This window comes from Oncorhynchus mykiss, chromosome 2 (assembly GCF_057628025.1).
Source record: "Oncorhynchus mykiss isolate SJ-2025 chromosome 2, ASM5762802v1, whole genome shotgun sequence".
Classification (NCBI taxonomy): Eukaryota; Metazoa; Chordata; class Actinopteri; order Salmoniformes; family Salmonidae; genus Oncorhynchus; species Oncorhynchus mykiss.
In genome coordinates, this window is record NC_143023.1 from 11,805,380 (window position 1) to 11,819,410 (window position 14,031).

The window sequence follows — 14,031 nt, forward strand, 5'->3', positions numbered from 1 at the left end:
GCATGTCAATCTCTCATGGCTCAAAGTGGAGGAGATATAGACTTCATCACTACTACATCACTACATAATAAATACAAATACACACACACACACACACACACACACACACACACACACACACACACCCTCCCCTTCACCGGCCTGTTCTAAAAGAGATTATGGATACAGGTAGGGTTGCACGATATGGGACAAAAATAAAATTGCGATTTTCTTACCAAATATTGCGATTGCGATTTGACATGCGATATACACCAAAACCCCTGAGTGAACTGTTGGAATCATAGAAATAGAATGATTTATATTAACTTCTTTGGGATAGGGGGTAGCATTTTCACTTTTGGATGAATAGCGTGCCCAGAGTGAACTGCCTCCTACTCAGATGCTAATATATGCATAGTATTATTAGCATTGGATAGAAAACACTCTGAAGTTTCTAAAACTGTTTGAATGATGTTTGTGAGTATAACAGAACTCATATGGCAGGCAAAAACCTGAGAAAAAATCCAAACAGGAAGTGGGAAATCTGAGGTTTGTAGTTTTTGAACTCAGCCTTATCGAATACACAGTGGGATATGGGTCAAGACGCACTTCCTAAGGCTTCCACTAGATGTCAACCATCTTTAGAAACTTGAATGAGGCTTCTACTGTGAAATGGGACCGGATGAGAGCTCTTTGAGTCAGTGGTCTGGCAGAGTGTCATAGCCTTATGACGCACGGTCACGAGAGTTAGCTCTCGTTCCATGGATTTTCTACAGACAATGGAATTCTCCGGTTGGAACATTATTGAACTTTTATGATAAAAACATCCTAAAAATTGATTCTATACTTAGTTTGACAAGTTTCTTCGACCTGTAATATAACTTTTTGAACGTTTTGTCCGACTGGACCAGATCGCGCTTTTGGATTTGTTTACCAAACGACCTAACAAAAGAAGCTATTGGACATAAATGGACATAAATGATGGACATTATCGAACAAAACAAGAATTTATTGTGGAACTGTGATTCCTGGGAGTGCATTCTGATGAAGATCATCAAAGGTAAGTGAATATTTATAATGCTATTTATGAATAATGTTGACTACCCAACATGGCGGATATTGCTCTGGCTGGTTTGGGCTCTGAGCGCCATTCTCAGATTATGCTTTTTACGTAAAAGAAAATGAAATCTGACACAGCGGTTGCATTAAGGAGAAGTGTATCTAAAGTTCCATGCATAACACTATAATTTTCATCAACATTTATAATGAGTATTTCTGTGAATTCATGTGGCTCTCTGCACAATCACCGCATGTTTTAGAACTACTGAACGTAATGCACCAATGTGAAATTAGATTTTTTGGTATAAATATCCACTTTATCGAACAAAACATACATGTATTGTGTAACATGAAGTCCTATGAGTGACATCTGATGAAGATCATCAAAGGTTAGTGATTCATTTTATTTCTATTTGTGCTTTTTGTGACTCCTCTCTTTGGCTGGAAAAATGGCTTGGTTTTTCTGTGGCTTGGTTGTGACCGAACATAATCGTTTGTGGAGCTTTAGCTGTAAAGCATTTTTGAAATCAGACACTGTGGCTGGATTAACGAGAATGTTATCTTTAAAATGGTGCCTAATACTTGTATGTTTGAGAAATATGATTTATGAGATTTCTGTTGATTTGTATTTGGCACCCTGCAATTTCATTGGCTGTTGGCGAGGGGTTCCACTAGCGGAACGGGGTAACAGAGCAGCATGCAAACATAGAACGACTCTAACAGGAAGGAGGAGGAGCTGTGCAAACATAGAACAACTCTAAACAGGAAGGAGGAGGAGCTGTGCAAACATAGAACGACTCTAACAGGAAGGAGGAGGAGCTGTGCTGCTTGAGTGACAGGGGGCGGGGCTTGGTATGTGTGGGAAGCAGCCCCAAGAGAAAGGGAGAGAGACGACAAACAGAGTAAACGATGAAAACAGACGTTACACGGCGGCTGAGTGGCGATTCAAGGTATTGCATGCAATATGGATCTCTTGCGACATGGATATTGCACATGATTCCGATGTGAAGTGTAGTAATTGTGCAGCCCTACATACGGTACGTTTAGCATACCTGGAGTGCAATGCGCACCACTCTGGATGTGCTGGTCAGTACATTGTGCAGAGTGTCCAGTAGAGACAACAGGAGATCATGGCTATTCTTTCTCCCAGGCCTCTCCTCTCTCTCCACGTACAGAACGGCTGCCTCGCTGAAGACACTGCAGACCACCTCCACCAGACCTGAGTAAAACACAACACACACAGCATGAAGGAGGACCAGACCTGAGTAAAACACAACACACACAGCATGAAGAATGACCAGACCTGAGTAAAACACAACACACACAGCATGAAGGATGACCAGACCTGAGTAAAACACAACACACACAGCATGAAGGATGACCAGACCTGAGTAAAACACAACACACACAGCATGAAGAATGACCAGACCTGAGTAAAACACAACACACACAGCATGAAGGATGACCAGACCTGAGTAAAACACAACACACACAGCATGAAGGATGACCAGACCTGAGTAAAACACAACACACACAGCATGAAGAATGACCAGACCTGAGTAAAACACAACACACACAGCATGAAGGATGACCAGACCTGAATATAACACAACACACAGCATGAAGGATGACCAGACCTGAGTAAAACACAACACACACAGCATGAAGGATGACCAGACCTGAATATAACACAACACACAGCATGAAGGATGACCAGACCTGAGTAAAACACAACACACACAGCATGAAGGAGGACCAGACCTGAGTAAAACACAACACACACAGCATGAAGGATGACCAGACCTGAGTAAAACACAACACACACAGCATGAAGAATGACCAGACCTGAATAAAACACAACACACAGCATGAAGGATGACCAGACCTGAATATAACACAACACACAGCATGAAGGATGACCAGACCTGAATAAAACACAACACACACAGCATGAAGAATGACCAGACCTGAATAAAACACAACACACAGCATGAAGGATGACCAGACCTGAATATAACACAACACACAGCATGAAGGATGACCAGACCTGAATAAAACACAACACACACAGCATGAAGGATGACCAGACCTGAATATAACACAACACACACAGCATGAAGGATGACCAGACCTGAGTAAAACACAACACACACAGCATGAAGGATGACCAGACCTGAGTAAAACACAACACACACAGCATGAAGGATGACCAGACCTGAGAAAAACACAACACACACAAGATGAAGAGGATCAAACAAAGGCAGTGTCCCAAATAGCATCATATTCCCTATATAGTGCACAACTTTTGACCAGAGCCCTATGGGAATAGGGTACCATTTGGAACACAATAAAGAGGCTTTAGCTGGTCCCAGAGGACATAAACAAAGAACCAATGGCTCCACCACACAGAGTTTTAAAGAACAAGCTGGTGTTTTACAAGGCCTCAATACAACTCACTCTACTTAAAATGAAGTTGCACTTCTCTTCCATTGATGAAGTACATGAACCAGTTTCAGGCCTTGAGAGAAGGCCCTTTATGATACATAACAGAGAGTAGCTCTCTCTGACTGATGGGCTACTTCCTCCAGTATGATCTATACAGGACATTAGATCATATATAAACCGCAAGATGCTGCCATTGGTAGCAATATTATGATAGAAAATAGACTAATAATGACAGAAAAACGTAAATGCGAACTGGGTGCTTTTTGCACACTTCTCCTCCATCCCAATTACAACAGAAAGATATAATCTCTTTCCACTGACACAAAACCTTTGCCTTCTCCTGTCTAGTGCTTTGTTTGCCATGCCTTGTTGAAATATTAAGAGCGTATGAATAATCTGCTTCGTCTTTAAAGACAGAATAACCTTTTCAGACAGTTTCTCAAGAGCGCTCTTCTCTGTCTGACCGGTCACCCCGGATCAGGGCAGGTAGTTGAACCCTGTGCTGCCATCTGAGAGCAACGCTCTCTCCACAATAAACACATGAGTCTTCAGTGGAACCATCCAGCTTTGAATAGATAGGTACTATCTACCAAGAGAGAATGACAGTGATAATATGATACATCATTATCTGTCATCTGGAATACAATGAGCAGCAGATTTCACCTTGACAAAAATGACCTGACAAAAATAAACCATGCAGTCAAAAAACTCCCAGTTTTACATAAAACAAATGTGAAGGACGGTACAAAAATCCTCAGAAAAGAACTAGGCTTAAATATATTCAGAATAGATTTGCCTCAGAAAAATGAACTCAATGTTGGGCAGATATTGTCTGATTGCTCAACAAACTGGCTACGGCAGGATGGCTGCATTAGTGCTGCTTCAGAGGAAATGATGAAAGGAGTAGAGAGAGAGAGGGAGAGAGAGTGAAATAGAGAGAGAGAAGGGGGAGAGTGAAATAGAGAGAGAGGAGGAGAGTGAGCGAGAGGAGACAGAGAAAGGCATACAGACGGACAGAGGGCCAGTGAGAGTGGCGTCCATATTCAATGTACTGTGGAGAACCAATCTGATGAATAATATCCTGATGATGAATAATAATACAAAACAGTCTTCAACAGCACTCCTCTCCCTATAGGAAGACTCTTCTTTAATAAGAGTGGTTTTTGGTTTTGTATGTTTGTTTTTTACCCCTTTTTCTCCCCAATTATGCGATATCAAATTGGTAGTTACAGTCTTGTCCCATCGCTGCAACTCCCAGACTCGGGAGAGGCGAAGGTCGAGAGCCATGCGTCCTCCGAAACACGACCCGCCAAGCCGCACTGCTTCTTGACACAATGCCTGCTTAACCCGGGAGCCACCGCACCAATGTGTCGGAGGAAACACCGTACACCTGGCGACCGTGTCAGCGTGCATGTTACGGATACAGGTATCCTGGGGGTATTTGTATTTCTCCTCTGTCCTAGTAACAGGTGGCAGTCATCAGTCATATCATTCTGAAGACACACCTCCTCCTGTTTCCCTTACCCAATCACATCCCTTTCCCTTTAAAAACCCAGTCAGTTGTTTTCCCAGTGTCTCTCTCTCTCTCGCTTTCTCTCTATGGATTTGCTGAAGACCACATATTCTTTCATACCCCACAGTTTAGTTTGTTTGTGCAGATACATCTCACATTGTCTGTTATCATGTGAGTATGTATTGCTGTGGTGTATTATTGTTGGTTTGTTGGTGGGAAAAGGGGATAACCAGCCAAGTCGACCTTGGGCATACATTACCCGTAGGAAAACTTTTGTCTGTTATCATGTGAGTATGTTCTGCTGTGGTGTATTATTGTTGGTTTGTTGGTGGGAAAAGGGGATAACCAGCCAAGTCGCCCTTGGGCATACATTACCCATAGGAAAACGTTGTCTAAATACCCCAGTTAGAACTGGGCGGACCACCTACTGTATTTTATTGGTTAGTTAGCTAGCAGTTCTTTACCCAGTAAGACTGGCTTAGGGGTTTTGGGATATTTATTATTTCTCCTCCTTGAGTCCAGCTCAGCCCCTTTTCCCCACCCCATTACCGTGTGTTTGACAATAAACCTAAAGTGTTAGATGGTAGGTTTAGGTTGTCTGTGGATTTCTTTTAGTTCTCACTGTTCCTTTTCACTGTTGTGATTTGCATGAGATATGATAGGGTCTCGTTTCCCTCCCCCCTAGACTGCTGGGAAAAGGGGGTTCATAACAGTGCACTCCACCCGGCCCGCCACAGGAGTCGCTAGACAGCGATGGGACAAGGACATCCCGGCCGGCCAAACCCTCCCCTAACCTGGACGACGCTGGGCCAATTGTGTGCCGCCTCATCGGCCTCCCGGTCGCAGCCGGCTGAGACACAGCCTGGGATCAAATCCGGGTCTGTAGTGACGCCGCTAGCACTGAGATGCAGTGCCTTAGACCGCTGAGCCACTCGGGAGGCCCTTAAGAGTGTCTTTTACCTGGAAATAGGAATGGTTATAACCATTCTGCCTGCCTACCTGTCCGTCTGTCTGTCTGTCCGTATAGCTATCTGCCTGCCTGCTGAGAAACACACAAAGGCCATACTAGAGAATGAAGGGCTCGCTGGAAAAGGTCTGTGTGTGGGTAGAGTACACGTGTGTGTGTGTGTGGCTATATTCAAGCCTCTCCATGAACGACAAGGTTCTTCTGGAAGTGTTGTGTTTTGACTGTGTGGTGACCTGAGGCAGCAAGACTGTTTATCTGTGTTTACCACTCCAGGCTTTTTGGAAGGAGACATTTGTCAGTGTTTCTGTTTTTCTTTCTCTCTCTCTCTCTCACTCTCTCTCTCTCTCTCTCTCTCTCTCTCTCTCACTCTGCATTTCTGAAGATAACTCATGAATATCTCCACAATGCCTTGCATTATGCCACAGACAATATAATTACTGTGGTGAATGGCCTAAACACCAGGCAGAAAAGCAGACAGGCGGGACATTGTCCTTTACAGTTCAGGGAAGCTATCCAGATCTCAACAGAAAGCTTCAGTTGCCATAGTGAAACGTAATAGGATGAATGGCTCTCGACAATTAAATGACTGTAGGTCTGAATAAACCCCTCAGAGAAACAGATACTTGACTGTAGGTCTGAATAAACCCCTCAGAGAAACAGATACTTGACTGTAGGTCTGAATAAACCCCTCAGAGAAACAGATACTTGACTGTAGGTCTGAATAAACCCCTCAGAGAAACAGATACTTGACTGTAGGTCTGAATAAACCCCTCAGAGAAACAGATACTTGACTGTAGGTCTGAATAAACCCCTCAGAGAAACAGATACTTGACTGTAGGTCTGAATAAACCCCTCAGAGAAACAGATACTTGACTGTAGGTCTGAATAAACCCCTCAGAGAAACAGATACTTGACTGTAGGTCTGAATAAACCCCTCAGAGAAACAGATACTTGACTGTAGGTCTGAATAAACCCCTCAGAGAAACAGATACTTTGTGTACTGTATACAATATACACAGAGTATAAAACATTAGGAACATCTTCGTAATATTGAGTTGCACCCTCTTTTGCCCTCAGAATAGCCTCAATTCATCGGGACATGGACTCTACAAGGCGTCAAAAGCATTTCACAGGGATGCTGGCCCATGTTGACTCCAATGCTTCCCACAGTTGTCAAGTTGGCTGGATGTCCTTTGGGTGGTGGACCATTCTTGATACACACAGGAAACTGTTGAGCATGAAAAACCCAGCAGCTTTGCAGTTCTTTACAAACTCAAACCGGTGCGCCTGGCAACTACTACCATACTCCATTCAAAGGCACTTAAATATTTAGTCTTGCCCATTCACCCTCTGAATGGCACACATACACAATTCATGTATCAATCCTTCTTTAACCCGTCTCCTTCCCTTCATCTACACTGATTGAAATGGATTTAACAAGTGGCATCAATAAGGGATCATAGCTTTCACCTGGATTCACCTGGTCAGTCTGTGTCATGGAAAGACACTAAGTGTACTAAAACACAACAAGCAGACTGGCTGTTGTGCTGCTACTCTACTTCCTTGTGCATGGCTCCGCACGGCACTACACAGCACTCCCAGGGGTCCCTTATCTCCACACTGGCCAATTAGAAAACTCATCTCATCCACTCACTGGCTGTCTCTCTCTCTCTCACACACACACACAACCGGCCCTGCCGCGTTCGTCCACTCTCCCTCAGTCTCTCGGTCTCTCTCTCCCTCTCTTAAAAGAAGCCAATTATACCAGTTTTCCCCTGCCTGCGTTTTCGTGAGCCTGATCTGGAGTGGGCCACTAGCACAGCCAGAGACGGAGACAGAGAGAGGAGAGCTGCTAGAGGTAGCTCTAATTACCAGGGTTATATTTAGTGCTGGGTCAACACATTCCTCAGAAAAGGACCTGATTGGTGCATAATGATGCTGACTTCATAAAGTCACTCGCAAGTGACCCTCCTGTAATGAGAAGGGTAAAGGAGGAAAGAGAGGAAGTCGCCCCCTATTTTGAAGGACGAACGTCGAGCCCCGGAGTGGAAGTGGTATTCCTATTGGTTGACAGGGGGAGGTGGGGGGCGGGGAGCGGGGCTTTTGTTGACAGACTGAGGGGTTTCCTCTTTCCTGTTCTGCTAGGTAGCAATTACAGCCAGGGACCTGAAAGCTTTCTGACACTCACACCTATAATTCACAGGGCCCCAGCCCCGCGCTCCAGCATGATGCAACATGCAGACAAAATACAGTTCCTGACACAAACAGAGGTACAAACCGTTTGACACACCTGCAAAACTCCACCACACCACAAGGTAGACTCTCCTGTAGCTAACAGCTAACCCATTTCCATAGCATTCTGAATACATTCTCCACTGAGCAGGTGCTACATGTTGTGCTGCTCCACAGTAATATAATGAGTAACCATTCAACATTGTCACTATGCAGCAGAAGCATTCAGTCAGTATAAGTGGAGCCAAAACAAAGATTAATTCTGCACTGATAATCCTCTCACTCACCTAATAAATTAAAATCTCACACACTGCCATCTTCCTCTAATTTACTGTACCAATGTATAGCAACGTGTGTTTATTGAATAATCTCCATATCCATGATTAAGTAGAAGATGAAGTATCCATGATTAAGTAGCATCATCTGTTAGCAGCATCTCTCTGCCAGTCTACACTCGGCTCCATCATATCGGCACATGGCCTCTCCTATCATTGCTAAGCAGATGACACTCAACTACTCTTCTCCTTCCCCCCCTTCTGACACCCAGGTGGCGGCACGCATCTCTACATGCCTGGCAGACATCTCAGCTTGGATGTCAGCCCAACACCTCAAGCTTAACCTTGACAAGACTGTGCTGCTCGTCCTCCCGGGGAAGGCCTGCCCGCTCCAATACCTCTGCATCACGGTTAACATCTCCACGGTGTCACCCTCCCAGAGTGCAAAGAACCTTGGAGTTGACCCTGGAAAACACCCTGTTGTTTTCTGCTAACATTAAAGCAGTGACTTGTGAGGGGGCGCTGGTGAGCAGCAACATGTGAAGACACGTTTTCTCGGTGCTCCTGTCCAGGGCTGTAAGAGGTGCATCACTGGCTGCAGCGAAGTCAGGCGCAGGAGATCAGACATAGGTAACAACCAGAGCACTTTATCTAGGCAAAACAAACTGCACCAAGAAACAACAAAATACGGGTTAAAATAACCCGCCGCAAACCAGTTAGAAATGCACAAACACTTTACAACAAACAATTCCACACACAGACATGGGGGGAACAGAGGGTTATATACACGTCACGTAATGAGGGAATGTAAACCAGGTGTGTGGGAAAACAAGACAAAACAAATGGAAGGTGGATCAGCATTGGCTAGAAGACCGGTGACGTCGACCCGCCGAACGAACAAGGAGAGGAACCGACTTCGGCGGAAGTCGTGACAAGGGCGAACATTTTACTATTAATATTTCACGAACACCTCCCCTACCGTGTTAATTTAGTAACATTTTATTAGGAGTCAAACCCAATTTTCTTCTTGAAATTTTTGTCCATTTCATTGTGAAATGTCGAAACAACAACAGCCACGTGTCACAAAAGAGCAGGCCTCTACTAAAGCATCGGGCTCAGCGGACACTGACACGGACTCTGACCCCCCCCCCCCCCGACCAAGCCAAGGTAATGTCGGATATCACTAAGTCTGAACAGACTGTGCTGGCTAAGGGGGAGTCACTATCCACTGACCTATCCGCACAAATAGCCAGACTCGCCACCGAGGTCAACACAAAGATCGACTTCGTTAAAGAAAACACCCGTCTGAATCGCCTGGAGGGCGACGCAAATACTTACTCTGACAAAGTGGTGACACTGGAAGAGCAAGTCATCCGACTATCATCAGATGTCGTCAAACCTCGAGAACAGACAGGGCCGGGGGAACAGTCACACTTTCGGCATGAGAGGGACTCGAGACCGTAGGTGGATTGTGGCCTACCCTGTTCATAGCTAATCCGCACCGAAGAATGGGGAGCCACGTTTCCACGAACTACACGGCGGCAGTCATGAAGAACAGGTCGGCCTTCATTAGCGGACCATATACCTCCTTCAAATATTCATAAGAAAGATACATTAGAGAACTGAGGTGATTCCCTCCAGAATCCCTTCCCTATGTGTAAACTACATTATGTTGGCTCTGGATAGAGCTCTACTGAGGTTCACTTTAACATGGTAGTCTCTTTCTCAAGTCTAGGAGAGGTAAATGCAGCCTTCCAACAAGGGGAAGGCCAGCATAGAGGTCCAAGGTTTTCTTCTGGGTCATTTTTGTATTCTGACCTTGTCGACACACTGGCCATGTGATTATACTAATGTTGATTTCTAATTACTATGACTGCCTAATTCACATACACTAGGCTCCACTTGCTTTTTCACCTGGAACTTAAAAGGAATGAACCACGTATGCTCATCTTATGTCTGTTTTTGTCCAAGAGATCCATCTCCGGTCCAGCGACAAAGACAAACTAAAGAGAGGATGGGTCGACCAAATATTTCACTCCAACTTTGGTGCTGAGGCCAGAGGGGCAGCCATCCTTATCAGAAAAGGCCCTGTTTGTATCCTCCAAAGTCATTTCAGATACTAATGGCAGATATCTTATAGTGATGGGGAAATTGTTTAGCACACAGGCTGTTCTGGCTAACCTCTATGCTCCTAATTGGGATGACGCTACATTTTTATCTGGCCTCATTGCAATACTTCCCGACCTCAACTCTCATCATTTGATATTGGGCGGAGATTTGAATTGTGTATTACATACATGTCTAGACAGATCCAGACCAAAGCCCAACAATGTCATTTCAAAATCAGTCGCAGTGATCAACTCATTTGTAGAATCCTATAATTTGTCTGATCCACAGAGAAGGAGCAATCCCACTGCTAAACAATACTCCTTTTTCTCCGGTCCACCACTCATACTCTAGGATTGACTTTTTCCTTCTGGACAATATAATTCTTCCTTTTGTAACTAATAGCCAATCACAGCATTGTTATCTCAGACCATAGCCCTGTCCAGCTAAATATCCACTTTCCGGACAGTACTGTGTCAGAACACGTGTGGTGACTTGACCCACTACTACTATCCTGTAGTCTACTACTACTCACATTGATGTCTTTTTACAGATCAACATCACCCCTGACATGTCTCACTCTACTGTGTGGGAGCCCATAAAACCTTATCTAAGGGAAAATCATTTCATACACAGAGTATGACAACAGCACACTAAACGCTTATTGGAGCCATCTCAACTCATTCTAGATGTGGACAACAGATGCCTCTTCTCCGACTCCTGAACTCTACAAAGAGAGACTGCTACACCAAATTGGAATTTGACAAGCTTTCCACTAGACAAATGGAGCAGCTTCTGTTTAAGTCGAGGCAGACATTTTATGAACAAGGAGAGAAAGCTGGCAATTTGTTATCTCACCAGCTTCAACAATCCACTGCTAGCAGCACCAAACCTGAAATCTGTGTTGCAGCTGATTTAACTTCCCAAAGAAATCAACAATCCATTTAAGCAACTCTACTCTGCTCTTTACTCGTCAGAGGCTCTTCCTGACACATCTGGTATACATGCATTTCTAGACACTCTGGACACCCCCTGTCTCAATTCTGATGAACAAACTAACATGGGATGCCTAAATAAGTGATGAGAAAGCTACTCTGGCAATCCAGCCCATGCAGAGCGGTAAAGCTCCTGGGCCTGATGGCTTCCCTATTGAATTTTATAAACCAGTCCCCTCAAAACTGTCCCCTATCCTCAGCTCAATGACATCGTTTCTAATCAGAAACTGCCCCAGACACTTACCCAGGCGACTATGGTTTGGTTTTGCATAAAAAGGACAAGAATCCCCTCGACTGTGGCTCATACCACCCTATAAGCCTCTTGTGCTGTGATTATAAAATTCTCACTAAGGTCCTCTTGTGCCGTTTAGAGACAGTGACTCGGCCCAAACCGGATTTATCTCAGGTAGACAATCTTTCTATATTATGTGCCAGCTATTTAACGTTCTCTATTCTGTCCACTCAACTCAACAGCCAGAGGTCGTCATCTCTCCTGATGATGAGAAGGCTTTCAACCGGGTTGAGAGGGAATATCAATTTACAGTACAGAGAGATTTGGGTTTGGCCCGTCATTCCTTTCCTGGATTAAGATTCCCAGTGGCTTCCGTTCGCACCAACACTGTTACCTCCAGCTACTTCCTCTCCACAGGGGGGCCAGGCAGGGTTGTTGTTTATCCCCTTTCCTATTTGATATGGCTAGTGAGCCTCTTGCTATCGGCCTGCGTGCGGAGGAGAGGATTAAGGGAATATTAAGGGGAACATAACTCACAAGGTGTCCTTAAATGCAGACAATCTTCTTCTATACATCTATAACCCTGTGGAGTCTATACCCTCTCTCTTGGACATGCTACAAGGTTTTGGACATTATCTGGTTAAAAGTTAAAGCGAACAAGTCTGCTCTTCCCCAATAATCAGTTAGCAGAAGGTATTGGGTATGACAATTTCCCATTTAAGGTGGATCATCAGGTCTTTACTTATTTGGGATTAAAGGTCACACACTCATTTAAGGCTCTGTTGAAACAACTTCAAAACAGTCCTGGAGCGCACTAAGCAGGATTTCATAAGGTGGTCGTCTCTTCCCATTTCATTAGCAGGTGGGAAGAATTCTGTTAACATGACTGTACCACATACGTTTTTTTACTATTCCAAATGATTCCCATTTTTCTGCCAAACTGGACAGCTGCACTTCCAACTTCATTTGGAATAAGTCAAATCCACAAATGAGAAAGGTATATCTAGAGAGACACATTCCCAATTTTTTACACTACTATTGGTCAGCAAATATATATAAAATGTGTTTATTGGGTTTCTACATTTGAAAATAAGGATGGTCCAACTTGGGCCATCATGGAGTTACAGTCAAGTCTTCTAACTTCTCCTGTCTCTCTCCTGTGCTCCCCACTGCCCATGAACCTTGGCACCCATGTTTTGAATCCCATTGTCAAGAAATTCCTTAAGATCTGGTCCCAATTCCGTAATCACTTTAGACTTAAATAAGCTGCTTCTCTCCATTAACATCTAATCATCTCTTCCCAGCATCACAGATTGACACGGCATTCCAGTTCTGGCATAGGAATGGTCTGGTGTTTTTTTGTGACCTATTTGTTGACACCACATTAGTCTCATTCGATACTCTGGGGGTTGACCATAATATTCCCAATAGCCACTTTTTTAGGTACCTGCAAACTCACAGCTTTGCTAAAGAACATTTCCCTTAATTTCCACTCGAGCACACTAAGTGTCCAGTCGAGAGGTGCTTAGATCTTAACCCTTATCTGAAGGGCACAATCTCCAGATTATACGACATAATACAGAATATTAATCCGCCTTCCTTGGCAAATACAAAATCTGCATGGGAGCAAGACACGGGTGACAAGCTACCTGATGACATATGGCAACATAGTATTGGGCGTATCCACACCTCATCATGTTACATAATACATGGGTGGCAACATAGTATTGGGCGTATCCACACCTCATCATGTTGCATAAGACATGGGCTCATTCAACATAGTAGAGGGCGTATCCACACCTCATCATGTTGCATAAGACATGGGCTCATTCAACATAGTAGAGGGCGTATCCACACCTCATCATGTTGCATAAGACATGGGCTCATTCAACATAGTATTGGGCGCATCCACACCTCATCATGTTACATAAGACATGGGCTCATTCAACATAGTATTGTGCGTATCCACACCTCATCATGTTACATAAGACATGGTTGACAACATAGTATTGGGCGTATCCACACCTCATCATGTTACATAAGACATGGGCTCATTCAACATAGTATTGGGCGTATCCACACCTCATCATGTTGCATAAGACATGGGCTCATTCAACATAGTATTGGGCGTATCCACACCTCATCATGTTGCATAAGACATGGGCTCATTCAACATAGTATTGGGCGTATCCATACCTCATCATGTTGCATAAGACATGGGTGACAAC

General features: G+C 44.2%; 1 protein-coding gene across 1 annotated transcript in view; it reads right to left on the reverse strand.

Annotated features, from left to right (window-relative positions):
• The window catches only part of LOC110520767 (inactive serine/threonine-protein kinase ULK4), a 233,517-nt gene that overhangs the window by 131,425 nt on the left and 88,061 nt on the right, over positions 1–14,031 (reverse strand). Inside the window, exon 33 of the mRNA XM_090188661.1 lies at positions 2,091–2,257. Within this exon, the coding sequence (XP_090044787.1) occupies positions 2,091–2,257 (167 nt within the window). The remainder of the gene's footprint in view (positions 1–2,090; positions 2,258–14,031) is intronic.